The 16,141-nt window shown below is 43.8% G+C and overlaps 1 protein-coding gene and 1 long non-coding RNA gene across 2 annotated transcripts in view; one reads left to right on the top strand and one right to left on the bottom strand.

Annotated features, from left to right (window-relative positions):
- AR (androgen receptor) overlaps positions 1-6,728 on the bottom strand; it is a 155,606-nt gene extending 148,878 nt beyond the window's left edge. Inside the window, 1 exon segment of the mRNA NM_001163891.1 lies at positions 5,227-6,728. Coding sequence (NP_001157363.1) covers positions 5,227-6,728 — 1,502 coding nt within the window.
- The window catches only part of LOC138921988 (uncharacterized), a 321,454-nt gene continuing 311,300 nt past the window's right edge, over positions 5,988-16,141 (top strand). The window contains exon 1 of the long non-coding RNA XR_011435057.1: positions 5,988-6,122. This is a non-coding gene — a long non-coding RNA (uncharacterized lncRNA). The remainder of the gene's footprint in view (positions 6,123-16,141) is intronic.

Here is a 16,141-nt window from a genome sequence, read left to right as displayed (position 1 = left end):
TGTTATTAGAAAAATAAAACTCAGGTACTGCATGATGTAAATTGGCAGCATTCTCAAATAACCAGCACTTCAGAGCTATAAGCTTATTTAGATGAGCGACTCTCAACCCTACTGTGGCCTGCGGGTTGGCAGCAGGAACTGAATCAGTGTGAAGGAGAAGGGGTGGTGGCACCCATCAATCTGCAAGGAATTATGTATAAATCACAGTATGTCATCTCTACGAGCAGCCACTGAAAGTAGCCCTTACTGAACAACAGTCTAAAATACCATCAGAAAAACTGCTCTAGAGAGGTTCCCCGCCGTGGTGAACAAATGTTACAGAAAACGCAACTATTTCTACTCCCACAACTAGCAAAGAGGTGTTCATTAAGCACTCTCCTAGCCTACTCAAACTTACGTAAGTGCTGGTGAATAAACTGGAAGACCCTTGGTCTTTTCTTCGAAAAGGTTGGTATATAGATATGAAATTTCATCACTCTCTTCAATATGATGAATGCCAACCACTATTGGTAACTGTTCAGAACTTTACAAGCAACGAAAAGAAAAGTCAATTTTGTGTTTAGGACGAGAATAGCTTACTTGGAATTCAACATCTCAGAACTTGATGGAATGCTGGCAGGGGGAGTCTGAGGTAGAATAATTTAATATCTTTCTTTGTTTTCAAATGATTAACTTACATCTAACATCAGCATGAAAGTACACTTGTAGCAAGCAACCTCACAAGCAGATTAGGTATTGCTTGTGAAAGTGCAGCGGAGGTCTGACCCAAACAGAGCTGTCTCAGAGGGAAGAGGGCTCAGTTATTCTCAGGCTTTGAGAAAGGGTTGCCAAAATGGCCAGTAGAGAGAGAGAGAGACAGAAATCAAGAGAGACAGCAGCCGGAAAAATACTTCATTACATTGCCAAGTCCTCAAGCCATCTCGTTCAGCTCCCTCAGCAGCTGTTGAATCAGGCTCTCACCTCAAGGTAGAAAAGCCTCGCTATTCATTTTGCAATCCCTTCAAAGTCATGCAGTCTTAAAATAGAGGTTCTGGGGTTGATCTGATCTCTTACTCTCCAGATTTAAAAAAAAAAAAAATTCTTTCGGAGCATGCCACAAGTGTAATGAGAAAAATATCCTGAAAAGTAGAGAGAATCTATATTTCAATGTCAAAAACATGAAAGGAGTGGAATGAAAGAAAATCAGGGACAGGCAGCACTTAAGGAAGCTGCAGACAAAGAGAAAATGGTGGAAGAGTAAGTGGTAGGGAGAGGTTTCTTTTTCCTCTCCAACTAACCTCGCAAAACTCGATTTTTGTTTGCTTTTTGTTTTTCAGAATCATGATTTCAGATTTGGTTATAAAATAAGCCCCTTGCTTGCCACACCCATCCAGCATTCTGCTCCCTGCTTAAGCAGAGTTCTGACGGAACTGGTGATCTTGATGTTACCATGAAACTAATAATGATAATAATAATAATAATAATAATAAAATTGTCCATGTCCTTAACTTCAACTCACATAATCCCACCAAGAGCCGCCATAGTACAAGTGAGACTCAGGAGACCAAAGAATTCTGTTTTAAATGCATATATGTACACCAGATGAGAAAATTAATACAGGGAAGAAAAACACTTAAAAAAGAAAATTAAAAGTGTGAGTAAATTCAATATATTATATCAAAGTTTACAGCTCAAAGAACGGAAGTCTGATGACGTAAAACTAGCACTGGCAAGAAAGCACCCCAAAGTGACCCTGCAATCGGAAGGCTGCAGATTTCTTGGAAAATATTTCTCACTGATGTTAACCTTTGGCTGAGCTGAGAGAAATACTTTCTGGACAACCAAGAGGAGCCTTCCATCCCTACCTCTTGTACATATTTCCAAATAGGGAACCACGCAGTGTGGTTATTTGGTCCTCGGGTTCTGATTACTGGTACCCAGACAGAACTCACCACCTATTTGTTGACCATGGAGAAAGGATGCTACTTTCCAACATATTGACACTCAAGCCCTACGAACAATAGACCGTCAGTCTATCTTGGTCCCAAAGCAAACTTCTGCTTTACAAAATAGACAAACTGCTCCTCACAAGATACTCATAAAAAGCTGCTTAATAACTGAGGAGTAGAGAGAAGATAGAAAGAGGAATTAATAAAATGTCTTTTTAAAAAATAACCAATAGAGAAAGGCAGGATTTGCCAATCTCAAAGCATTACAAAAATACTACCTATAATGAAGACCAGAATAAATTACCAAAAGAAAAATTAAAATGTTCTTTTTGTATCTGGATAATTTATCTAAACCCCAACTCTAATTCCTACACAGCCTTTCCTGGACCTCAACTCCCAAGAATAAATATTTGTCATATTATTGTTCTGCTTGCTGGGATATAAGGGGCTCTACTTCTGTCAAGTGGGACAGTGGTCAATTAAGAAAGCTGTGGTCTTGTTTGATCTCTGAAAGAAGGCAGGTCCATAAAATATCATCAGGGTTGTACACAAGCCTCATCACTTTTTACTATTCCTTCTGTTCAGACCACATGCTAAATTAAGTAAAAAAGCGGGGGGGGGGGGGGGCACGTTCGGCCTCTCTCCTCCCTGCAGAAACACTGTAGATGTATAAAGTTATTCAAGAAATTACTAAAGTTAAAAAGAATCCCCCCTACAATTAACTAATGTGTATGAACACACACAATTGGAAAAGGGAGGAATCCAACAGGTTATTGGAAGCCTGTACGATTTTGAGATTTTAACTCAAAGTTGGCAAATAATGCATGCAATACAGAGAGGGTGGAAGTTCTGGTTTTGGCTTAAAAAATCCCTTGCCTCTCACCAAACTGTGCCCCTACAAAGAGAGAGAAAGAAAAAGAAAGTAAGACAATTTCAACTTTTAGATTGGGATTGGCTGCACTCTGATGAAATTGAAAATTTTCAAAAAACTGACTCAAGGATTTTCTATATCCTAGAAATGAAAATTCTTTGTCAGCTCACAAGATAGGAACACCAGTTTTTCCTTTCACTAGACTTCCACAACCAGTGCAGCAATCGCAAACCAGGAAAGATTAAATAATCTTGTACTTTCTTTGGATACTGCTAAATTTTCACTAGTTGAGGTCATTAATTTAAGCAGGTCTTTTTAATAGGGAAGTTTTTCCGTTAAGACCTGGGATAAAATCACCTAATTTACTGTACACCTGATGGGAAGAACTTTTTGTTGTCTATAACCACCTCCTGAAAATTTCAGGTTATGTCTTGGAAGACACACATCTCAACAAATATGTGGAATCATTCATTTCTTCCCTGTTAACTGAGTTAGTGGTTGGGGGGGGTGCATGCAGAAGAGGAAGGATCCAGTGACTGGGTTACATAGTAGGTCAAGAAGCTCCTTAGATATTTCCCCTCCTCCTCCTGGAAAAGTTCACAGTAGAAGAGGGCTCCGCTGACTAGGATAGCCCTAGGAAAAAACTAAGCCTGCCGAGTAAATCTGTTCTTATAAAATGAAGACCTTTTATCCCATGGTATAACCACATTATGAAATTTTTTTTAACTCCAAATTAACTGAGTAAGACTTTGACAATATAAATGAACCCTCTGAAAGTCCTGTAAGCCAAACGTTAAAAAGCTAACAGGATATAAAGCCTCGTACGAAGCTGTTTCTTCAATAGCCCCCCAAAAAATATTTTATGAAGTCCTATCCTCCTCTTTCTGTGCCAACACTGTGCTATCAACCTTCAAAGAACAGAAGTGTCAGTGAAAGGAGGCAAACCGATAGATTTAAGTTGTCAAACAAAGATGCTAAGGCTAACAAAGAAATTTTGGAAAGGTCACAGAGAAAAGAAAATAGTTACAGAAACAGAACAAGACACAAGTCCGTGGGAACATCACTACCCAGCAGACCTGAGGAATTAGTTCCCCAGTCAATATTCCCTTCCTCACTGAGATAAACTAATATCTTAGTTTGCTTTTGGGGAAAAATCTTCAACATGGTCTCCAAGAAGCTCAACAACTGTGGTAAGGAGGAATTTTTAATAATCCAGAACACACTGAGGACCACTTTGCTCATGTCCTAATTAAAACTCTTAGGCAAAATTATGGCTCATAGGTCCCTAACAGTTCTTACTCAATTTGGTAGCAGTCATGTTTAAAATGTAAGCATGTAAGCATGTTGAAAACAGTCATGTTTTAAAATGTAAGCATGTCCTTAAAATGAAGGATTATATTGAAGAACCTCATTCCTCCCACTCAAAAGCAGATTTCTGAGCACACTGGAATAACAGGAACTCCTTTAAATTTTTTTCCAACACTTTTATAAGTCAACTCAAATCTGGCTAAATTGTTCTTTAAAAGAATATTCTCCTCTTTATAGATCTGATGCAAACTTGAAGTAGGGGACTGTGATCTGTTATAATCCACAGAGAAAATAAATACTTTATAAGAGAAAACCGACCCAAGGAGCTGCTTCCAACATAGTCAACCTGTGAGGGCAAATCCTGCCCAGTGTTTACCAAGAAAGCTGTCCTTTGGTTTTCCCCTACCTTTGCCTGCTCTAATTGTGCCTGGTTGGATTCTCTCCGCTGAACTCCAACCCTGGGACAAGTTTTCAGTTGTTGCCAGGAAAGGGACTTCACCCCTTCTTCACAGAACAGCCCTCAGAACCCAGAGACCACCTTCTTCCCCGAATACAGGCACTCCATTTTATCTCTTTGGTGGAAGCGGGCTGAGAAAAACTTGGGCCAGTCTTTTTGCCTCTAACCTGGCAAGACTGGCAACAGGCTGGAGGGCAAACTCTAACAGACCCTAACCGGAGAAACTGTCCAAATTTCTTGTCCAGGTTCTCAGATTTAGGGGAGGAGAGGAGAAAAAGTAGTGAAGGGCTTAACACCTTTATTTCCAAGGTGGTCCTTGCAACTGGGTTCAAGTTTAGAGCCCTCAGGACATGGAGTACTTCTAGGCAGTGAGGATTTTAGGAGGCTGGAGTTGGGAGGGTTGTCAAGGAATCTGGAAAGGCACCAGCATCCAGGGCTCACAGCGGCGGGGATTGGGGCGCACAGTGGGGGTTCAGACCGCGAAGACCGAATTTTTGGCAGGCCAGGAGTCCAGCGAAGGCTCCAGATTTAGGGCGGCCCTTCCTATGAAACCCTGTTGAGCTCTCGCAGGGGCAGACTGTTCACGCGGGAAGGAACGGATAGATGCCTCAGAACACACACTGACTCTAACCTGAAAGACATTCCTAGTAGGAGAAACTTACCGCATGTCCCCGTAAGGTCCGGAGTAGCTCTCCATCCAGGGACCCATCTCGCTTTTGACACAACTGGGACTTGGATAGGGCACTCTGCTCCCCATGCCGCCGGGATACCACACATCGGGTGGGGGGAAGTCGCCTTCCTGGCCAGCCAGCCCCTGAGGTGGCCGAGTGTAGCCATAGGGGGCTACAGTACCTGCCTCGCCTGCGCTGCCACCCCCGCCCCCGCTACAGGGCCCATACAGCTGGCCTTCTTCCGCTGTGAAGAGAGTGTGCCAGGAAGAGGAGGCAGCGGCTGAGGGTGAGCCCGAGCCCGGTCCCGCTGCACCCCCGCCGTGCAGGCCCGCCAAGTCCCCATAGCGGCATTGCGCCGCCGCGGCCCAGGCGCTGCCATAGTCCAGCGGGTTCTCCAGCTTGATGCGGGCGTGAGGATGGGGAGGCGGCGCAGGGGGCGGCGGCCCGGGCAGGGCTAGCGGAAAGTTATAGTAGTCGCGACTCTGATAAACTGCTGCCTCGTCTACTGCTCCAGGTTTGTAGAGAGACAGAGTGGATGGCAGCTCAAGCGTTCCGGAGCCCCCGGCTTCGCCGCTGCCAGAGCAGCCCAGGCTCTCGCCATCCAGCCCTTTGGCGTAACCTGCCTTGAAAGGGGAATATTCAGCAGTCTCTTCGGTGCCCTTGCCTGGGCCATTATCCAGCAGAGAACCTTTGCATTCCGCCCGCGGGGCGCAAGAAGTGGGACGCACAGCGGGTGGACCTCCCAGGAGCGGGGCGTACATGCAATCTCCCCGAAGCTGTTCTCCAGGGCTCAGATGCTCCAATGCCTCCACACCCAAGCCCATAGACACCGACACTGCCTTACACAACTCTTTGGCACTGTCCGAGATGGTCGAACTGCAGCCTAGGTAACTGTCCTTGGAGCAGGTGGGAGCCCCGGCTGCCTCCCTCGCTCTCCCGCTGCTGCTGCCTTCTGATACTACCTCCTGCTGCTGCTGCTGAAGGAGTTGCATGGTACCGGCTTCGCTCAGTATGTCTTTAAGATCGGCGGAGCAGCTGCTTAAGCCTGGGAAAGTGGGGCCCAGCAGGGACAACGTGGATGGGGCAGCTGAGTCATCCTCGTCCGGAGGTGCTGGTGGCTGCTGCTGCAGCCCCTTGCCGGCGGCCAAGGCGGCTCTGGCCTCTGGGACGCAACCGCTCTCCGGGTGGCCCTCGGGGGCTGAGGGCTGTTGTGAAGGCTGCTGTTCCTCCTCCAGGGCCAGGTAGCCTGTGGGGCCTCTGCTCTGGGTTTGAGGTGAGCCATCCTCACCCTGCTGCTGCTGCTGCCTGGGACTGGTCTCCTGTTGCTGCTGCAAATGGGCGCCGGGAGGTGCTGCGCTCGCGGCTTCAGGGTGCCGGGGGCCCGGGTTCTGGATCACTTCGCGCACACTCTGGAACAGGTTCTGGAAAGCTCCTCGATAGGTCTTGGACGGTGGCCGGGGGTAGACCCTCCCCAGCCCTAACTGCACCTCCATCCTGGAGCTTGGCTGAATCTTCCACCTAATTCCTTTATCCAGCCTCCCCTTCTTTTGCTGAGAAGAGTTCAACAGGCTGTGATGCGGTAGTCCTTGCAGCTAGCTGCCCACCTGCGGGAAGCTCCTGGGGAGGAAACTTGCAGAAATAACCACACGAAAGCGCTCTGACAGTCTCAAAGTCTCTTGCAGAGGAAAACACGCGCTGGACACGATCTGCCCTGCTAGGCTCACAGTCTGTTCCTAAATACTTTGGAGGGTAGATTCAAAAGATGCTCAAATCTTGAAGGGGAAAAAAAAAAAAGGAAAACCCTCTGCCTTCAAGTTCAGTGTCCCCTGAAACAGGTGCAAATAGGGACCCAGTTATGGTCTTTTTGGTTTGGTTTGGTTTTTGGTTTTGGTTTGTTTTGCGGTTGGTTGTTGTTGTTTTGGCTACTAAAGCCGTGACTGTCTTTTTATCCTTTGATCTCTGGCCTTGGAAACTGGCGGGGTACAGGGAGGGGCAGGGGGAGGTGGAGAGGGAACGAGGGGAACCTGGGGGCCAGACCCGCGTGCTTCCTAACTAACCAGGTCCCGGCTTCAGTGCTGAAGCGGCTCCCCGATCGCCTGGCTTCCCAGAGCCGTCTTTGCAACGTGCAGCTAGCTCGCCAGTTTGTAGCCAAAGGGAGTTACCTCTCTGCAAACTCCGGCTGGCCGCGCTGGGCCAACTGGAAGGGAGGGTTGTGGGGGGGCGGGGGGGACAGAGAGGAGCGGGCGGAGGCAGCAGCAGGAGAGGAGACCTGGGTTGGGTTGGGGGGGGGGGCAGGGTGGAGGGTTGGAGGACAAAGACAGCCGTCAGTCCTACCCGGCACTTTCTTCGCTTCCTCCAAGTCTCTAGCAGCTTTTAAAAACTTCACCGAAGAGGAAAGGGCAGCTCCGGGGCAGCGGCTTAGAAGCCGCCGCACTGCAAAAGGCGTTGGCTGTCGCCAGAGCGGGTCTGGGGTTGACGCGGTGGCTCCCTTCGGCTCCTGTCCCGCACTGAAGCGGCTCCGTCGCCTCCTGTGCCTCCAGGCTTGCTCGGGACCCTCTGGTTCTCTCAGCAAGCTGACTCCCCAGGATCTCAGAGGGGGCGCTGGGAGGTGGAGAGCAAATGCAACAGTTTGCTAGTCGGGTCCCGCCCCCGCTGGGGCGGCCTCCTTGCCTTCCCACCTCCTTTCTCCCTCCCCTCCCCTCCCCTTTCCGTTTCTCCCCTCCCCTCACCGCACGCTAACGCCGGTTGGCTTTGGAGAAACAAGTGCTGGCGCAGCGTGGGTGAGGGCAGGAGAGTATTGCTCTACCCGAGGAGGACCCCAGCTCCCGGAATACTTCCTACTTTCCTAGACCAGGTTTTAGACGCCAGGGCTGAAGCTTTAACCCGGAGCTTTATTTTGAGGACAGGGCTCCTGGAGCTCCAGGAGGCTTGCTCTTACCAGATTTGGTTCTTAAGTCCCATCTCAAAACAGACACTGTGCCTGTGAGGGAAGAGAGAGGGAGTGGGAACGGGCAATAGGAGTACCAGCTTCTTTGAGGGACTATGTTCAGGGGCTACCAAGAAGCACAGACAGTCTCCTACAAACTGAAGAACAAGCTATGGCCAAACCAGCCAATACTTGTTGAAACCTTTCAGATTTCTCCATAGGGGTGGATTGGGCCTCGTGGCCTGGTACCGGTTGCTCTAGGATCCCTCTGCCTGGGAACCAGAGTTCATCTCTGTCCTCTTCTCTTCCCTTTTTACTTTGTGGAATTGCCTCTAACCACACACCTCTCACCTATCTAGACTTGCAAAGGCAAGCACTCAGAGAAGCAGGCGAATGCACAAACAACAGAAACACTTGTCATGTACACAGGGACCTCGATTTTGTCCCGGATTTTGCCGACGTTTACTTATATACAGGCACTTGCTTTTCCAAATTGCCTTTGTGTATTTCAAGCTTGCAAACTGCACTAGAGGTATAGAACCTACATAGAACTGCTTTTCTTCCTCTTGGTGGACAGCCAGGAGTGGAGGGGGACATGGGATACTGCAGTTGCCCCGTTGTGGAGGAGGTCCCATTGTCCCTGAGTCAAGATGAAGAGGCAGGTGGAAATAGAAGAGTAGAAAATGGAAGGGGAGACCTCTAGGGAAGGAGATTTCTTTTTGTGTCAGCAGGGGCCCTGGGACTCCCTAGCTTTTAAATTCCTTAGAAGTCTGGATCTGTCCCAGAAGGCTAGTGGAGATTTTTGACTGGGCCTCTTCTACTTTTTACAAGCTTCTACAGAGTCTTATCTTGTTCACAGCCAAGCATCGTGGACATTTATTTACTGTGACCAAAGGAGATAACTTAATCCTAAAGGCAGGGAAGAGTGGGCATGATCAGCTCTATTTTCCAGATGAAGTCATTGAAGCAAGAACATAATTTGTTTTGTGTTCCACATTAGTAGAACCTAAACTAGTCTTCCATCTCGTTGCTATTTAAGCTAGACTTATCAATGTCGAGACCATTTGGGAAAGGGCTGTAAATGAACCTTCCAGAATACAAAGGCCTGAGCAGCTTTTCACCAGAGGAGGTAAAAAAGTCCCCAGAGGAGTTAATGGCTTCAGCCCTGCCTGGACTTATTCCACATATACCCCACTTTGTTGGTGGAGAATCTCACAAATCACTCCTTATGGTAAAGAAGCAGCTTTATTCATAGAGATATCAAATTGTAACAAGGCTAATTCTCAAGTCCCTATTGTAATGAGAAACAGGAATATGTAATTGAAATGCACAGATATTTAAAAACCTTGTTTGAGTAGTCATCACAACCTCTAGTAGCAGCAAATCTTTTAACTCGGATTGCTCAAAAGGAATTGAGTCAGCTGGGCTGGCAGAAAAGTAGAATGGAAATAAAATAGGTCTCAGAGCCAGGAGAACTATTTGTCTACAGACTGACAGTGAATCTCTTCTTCTCCCTCAGCTTCAGTTTCTTGTTATGTGAAATGGGGAGAGGAGGAGGTAAAGAGGGGACCAGATGGTCTTTCTAACATTGACAATTTAGAGTGTGGTGACAGACTTGAGTTTTCCTTTTATTTACACCCAATAGAGGATGGGTATGAATGGGGATGCTAATAGTAGTGAAATGACTAATGAACAGGGGTGACGAGGGTAGTTATAAGCAAGGAAGCCTAAAAAAAATTAAGGTGAGAATTCTCCGAAGTTGCCCACTGAATAAATGGCAGCCCAGCAGACATTCGAATGAACCCAGAGCTGGAGATTCCAATGTTCGTGTTGCTTTCACAGTGCCAAAATTGTCTTCATAGTTTTCTCATCACAAAATTGTGGCCAATAAGACCTACCATCAGAAAGCTGATATAGTAGTTAATGGAGATCATGTGTATAGAACAACTTTGTAAAATGGAAAACGTTCTACAAATCTGAAGGATCACTTTGTTGTGCTTTATTTTTAAAGGTGATGCTATCAACATTTATATCATTGTCAGGAAAGGCTAACTACTGTGGAAATAATAGGGGCATATACTTTATTTTGAGTTTTGGACTCTGATCTCCCATCTCAAATTTTATTTTCCTCTCATTGCTTTTAAGAAGATCAAGAGACATATGTGCTTATGCCATCTTTCTTCTTCCCTTCGTCCTTTTCTTCTTCTTCTTTGCATTTTTTAACAATCAAGCAACGTAACCAGTGGTGTCCTCTCGGGAAGTTTGAGTTGAGGATTTTTGCCATGGGTTCCCCCTGCAATTTCAGAGGGGATTTGTTAATGAAATTTTCCCTAGCTCCTTGCTCTGGGAAGCCAGCATTAGCTGACCTTTGGAAAATGGTGGACGTTCTCCAAGTCCCATGCGTTTTATTTTCTAAATATCTCACAAATCTGCCCACTTCTCTTCATCTCTGCTACTGCCAGCCTAGTTCAAGGCTCTGTCATTTCTTTCTTGGACTACTGTAAATGGTCTCCCTCCTTCCACTCTTGTTACTTTCTTAGAGTCAGTTCAGCATTGAGCAGCCAGAAGGACTTTTTATTTAATTAAGACAATTTTTTAGAGCAATTTAAGGATCACAACAAAACTGAGGGAAAAGCACAGAGATTTCCCATATACCCCCTGCCACTACACATGCACAGCCTCCCCCATAATCAACATCGCCCACAGGAGTGGTGCATTTGTAACAATTGATGAACCTACATTGACACATCATAATCACCCAAAGTCCATAGTTTTGTTTACATTAGGGTTTACCCTTAATGTTGTACATTCTATGGGTTTGGACAAATGTATAATGATATTTACCCATCATGTATGATATCATACAGAGTATTTTCACTGTCCTAAAAAATCATTTGTGCTCTGTATATTCATCCCCCCACCACCTCCTGGCAGTCACTGATCTTTTTACTGTCTCCATAGTTTTACCTTTTCCAAAACATCATATAGTTGGAATCATACAACATGAGCCTGTCAGATTGTCTTCTTTCAGTTAGTGATGTGCACTTAAGATTTCTTGATGTCTTTTTGTGACTTGATAGTTCATTTCTTTTTAGTACTAAATAATATTCCATTGTCTGGATGTACCATAGTTTATTTATCCATTCAGCTAGTGAAAGACATCTTGATGCTTCCAAGTTTTGGCAATTATGAATAAAGCTGCTATAAACATCATATGCAGGTTTCTGTGTGGACATAAGTTTTCAACTCTTTTGAGTAAATACCAAGGAGCGTAATTGCTGGATCATATACTAACATCATGTTTAGTTTTATAAGAAACCATAAAACTGTCTTCCAAAATGGCTGTATTATTTTGCGTTTCCACCAGCAATGAATGAGAATTACTATTACTCCGCATCCTTGTCAGCATTTGGTGTTGTCAGTATTCCAGATTTTGGCCATTCTTGTGGTGATATCTCTGTTATCAGAAATATGATTCATCAATATTTTCTGTCAGTTTGTGTTTGTCTTCATTGTCTTACCAGCATCCTTTTAAGAGCAGAAAATTTTAATTCTGATGAAGTCCACTTTATCAGTTTGTTCATTTATGGATTATGTTTTTTGTGTCAGATCTAAGAAATCTTTTTCTAACTCGGGATCACAAACTGTGTTTTTAAAAACCTGTGGCTTTTTTCTAGAAGTTGTGTAGTTTTCCGTTTTATATTTAGGTCTGTGATCCCTTTTGAGTTAATTTTTGTATGAATATCCAGCTCTTTTGTATATAGATGTTCTATTGTTTCAGCACAATTTGTTGATAAGACTATCCTTTCTCCTCTTAATTGACTTTAGACCTATGTTAATAATCAATTGTCAATATATGTTTGTGTAGAAGGTTCCTTTTTAGAGTTGAATCTGGATGCATCATTCTCCTACTTAAATTTTGTCTCTGGCTTCCCATTGCTCTTAGTATAAATGTCCAAATATTTGACCAGATCCTACATGATCTGATGTCTCTCCACCTCTCTTATTTCATCTCATACCTCTTTTCCTCCTTCTTTCTGAGCTCCGCTCACACTGGCTTTTATTCAGAGTTCCTCAAATACCACATAGTCCTTCCTGCCTTTGCATATGCTGTTCCCTGAGCCTGAAATGCTGGTTCATCCTCTTCCCCATTCATTTAATTAATGCCTATGCATATAGCACTTCCAGCAAGACTTCCTGGACCTCCTAGGCTAGCTCAATTTCACCACTCACAGGCCTTTAAATATGTTTTAACAGTACTCAGTATTTGTCCTTTGGAGGATTTCTCACAAATACAATTAATGCTAATTGTGCATTTAGTGGTTTAATATCTATTTTCCTCAGTAGGCCATAAGTTTGTTTCCTGAGAGCAAGGACTGTGTTGGTTTTGTTCATCATTGAATCCTTAGGACTCAGCCTGGTGTGGTACATGGTCAGTGCTCGATAAATATCTGTTGAATGTAGGGATGGATTCTATTTCCACAGAATTAAAATTTGATGTCCAAACTATGTGTTTGGCTTTGGGGGTTTATAAAAAATCCCGGTGGTTTTAGCATGCTGAGGAATGTAATAAACTTTTCCTCCATCTATAGGTACAGTAGAGAATCCCTCCAATTCATGCGTTGAAGGAGTATTTATTAAGCACTTACTGCTTGCCAGGCTCTGTGCTAGGCACTAGGGATTCACTGATAAATAGGACACTGTGGGCTCTGTCTTTGAGGTGCTCATTCATGTTCTAGGAAGGAGAGTGAAGAATCATTAATATAATTACATTTGAGTTGGACTGGAAATGAGGTTTGGAGGTTACGAATAAACCCTTCAGAGTTCTTCCCTCTGCTGATTTGTGGATGTTTGCTATTTCCTCCACTTGGAGGGTTGTAAAGGACTATTTTCTTGCCTCATATTTTCTTCCTGCACCTCAATGTTTCAGCCTCCATCTCATCTTATCCTTTCCTAAAGCTCTCGCCCTAACTTCTCCCCTGATCACCCTCTTCCAGGTTATTGTCAATAGAATCAGAATCACAAAGTTCTTTCTAAAAAGATGACTGTAAAAGGATCCCTCCTCTGCTCTATAACCTTCAATTGCCTATACTAGGGGTTTCAAACCCAAATGTCTCCTAGGTAAAAAAAAAAAGTGAGTGAAGAGAACCTGGTATTAGAGAGATAAAAAGGTTTGGTGGTGCAGGCTGTGGCCAACTAGAGAGCAGATGCCCCATCTAAAGCGGTCAGCCACTACTCAGCTCCAACTGGTTGTTGCCAGGCAGGAATCTGGCCTCAGTATTCCAGATGTACTATTATTTTTAAGAACAACATTCCAGACTTTAATGTGAAATCTCCTGACTTTTTTAAAAAGTTGACCATTAATACAATTGGTTTAAAAACATAATGCAGACCAACCTTTTTCAGCCCAACAAAAAGCAAAAACAAAAACATGTCTGTGGACAAAAATTAGTTCATAAGCTGCCAATCTGCAACCTCTGGCTTGCAGGTTCAAGTCCAAGTTCCCTAGCCTAGCCTTTAAAGTCTATCACAGTTAGGTCCTAATCTCTTCTCCCATCTTGTTCTCCTGCCAACTACCCACCTCTACAGCCATATTGGACTTCTTGGGCTCCCTTTGAATATGTCCTAGAGTCTCAGGCTACCTACCTTTGGATCGTGCTATTCTCTTTTACTGAAATGTTAGTCCCTTCTTTCCCTCATGACCAAATTCAACGTATCTTTCAAAGCACAGCTGAAATGTTAAGTTCTCTGGAAAGCGTTCATGGATTTATTAATCATAATTACTTTATATAACATTTTATTCTTATCTCTTTTAAAACACTTGTCACAATTGGATATGTTATACATGTCTTATATAAAATTGTCCTCCTCCACTAGGCAATAACCCTCGCCTTGTATATTGCCATTCATTCATTTTTTATTTGTTCGACAAAAGTGTGGAACTCCTACTGTGTGCTAGGCACTCTACTAGGCACTGGGACCAAGAGCTCTAAATGTTCCATTCAACCAAAATGTAGGTATAAAATGTTAAATGCAAGCAGACTACAAAAGTGGTATGAGAAAGACACAGATGTGTCAATACCTCTGCTATTTGACTGCTAACAATTACAATTCGCAAGGGATCCGCTCTGATACATGGCAATTACAGGACATTGATAATTACATACTTTTGTGTAAGAAACCAGATGAGTAAGGGTTATCTCTATTTTGTAGAGGGAGAAATTGAGGCTCAGAAATATTAAGTAATTTGTCCAAGGTAAGACACTAATACTATGAACCTAGATGTTCTATCACAAAGCAATTAACCTCTTACCAGTATGCCTCAGCTGCCTCTCTGATGCTCTGGGGAGTTGCCCTGTCCATCCATAGCATGCAGACCAAACATTAGATGAACGGGGCCAGTATTGAATCTACGGAATAGCAAGGCATTTTGTAACAGGTTTTACAGTTACATTTGATGAAGAATAAAAATACTTTCCACTCCTATTTATGTCCTTTGTGACCTTTGGCTTATCTCCCAGTTTGGGCCTCCTTTTACTTTTTTGTAAAATGGAGATAATAATTTCCTTCTTGACAATTTGTTGTGGAAATAACAAAAAAAAAGAATGCAAAAGAAATGTGTAACAAGGATTATCATAATAATTTGCCCATTATGTGCCAATATGTATATCATTTGTAATGCTTACAACAGCTCTCCAAGGGAAGTATTATTTGTTATTATTCCCATTTTAAAGATGGCAATATTGAGGCAGAGCTAGAACTTGAAGCCTACTCTATTTGACACAAAGCAGAATGTCATATTGCCTCTCAGGCATTAGGCAACAGTTAATTACTGGTATCATCTGTATAGTGCTATTCACTTTTCAAAATACCTGAGGATATTTGACCCCAAGTTCAGGTGCTAGGGATAACATTTGGATTCAAAGTTTAAACTCCACATTTAAAAGATTTCAAAACATAAAGCAGAGATAAACAATTGGAAATCATTTCAGCAAGACGCCTCTTTCTCTCTACCCACATCTCACACTTTCCCAGCAAAAGGGCCTTATCCCATTCTACTCTAGAAATGTCCCTGGCAGCATTCATTGCTGAAAAACACATTTGTAGAGGGCAACATAACAAGGAATTTTGGTTCATATTTTTTTGGCTTTACCAGGTACTGAGGAGGGAATCAATAGCTGCCAAAAGCGAAAATGACCATCAATCAGAGAGCATATGTCACCTATGGGCTTTTAAGAATGGAGTGTTCTGGGGAAATCAGGATGAGGCCAAAAAATGCACTTGAGATCACTGTTTTCTTTCATAGGAGCAGAGCCTCCTTGTAGAGTTCAAAGCTAGCAGAGGCGAACCACTGAATGAGTGCCATTACATCCATATTATTTCTCTAGATTAACAAAAAAGGGGTTGCCTTCACCCTATCTCTATGGTGTCTGCATCTTTGGGCCCTGACAGCAGTGACCGTTGCATAGGACAACGTGGTTCATAAGGAATATTTGCATATAATACCTCAGTCAGTTTTCATAGCAACTTTTGAAGTTAAGTTAAGTATGCACTATTAGCTCTGTTATACAGAAGAGTAAACTGCCCTCTAAATCTGAAGTGACTTGCCTAAGATCATTCAGTTATTCAGATGCAGAGAAGTAAGGGACCAGCATTCTCCTTTGTCAGAGTTCATTCTTTCACACCAGAATTTTCTGCCAGAATTTTCTGTAATTAGTTCCCCTCAATAAGTAATACCCTGTCACCAGACCACATTATTTGCAGCTAACTGAAAACTTTGGTTAGGGTTGAACTAACTCTATCTTGAAATTGGGACAAATTTTCTGGAGTTTGGTTTCCTGGCAGCTGCTTCTGGGCAGAGTTGACAGTGAAGTCACAAGGGGGAACTGAGGATGCATTATAGGTGGAGTCTTACAATCCTTTGCTACTGCCTCCCTCTAAATACCTCCTCAGAGATGTATGACCTCACAAGTCCCTGAG

Source organism: Equus caballus, chromosome X, assembly GCF_041296265.1.
Source record: "Equus caballus isolate H_3958 breed thoroughbred chromosome X, TB-T2T, whole genome shotgun sequence".
NCBI classification, from domain to species: domain Eukaryota; kingdom Metazoa; phylum Chordata; class Mammalia; order Perissodactyla; family Equidae; genus Equus; species Equus caballus.
The sequence above is the reverse complement of the archived record's forward strand: the minus strand, read 5'-3'. Positions and strand labels throughout refer to the sequence as shown.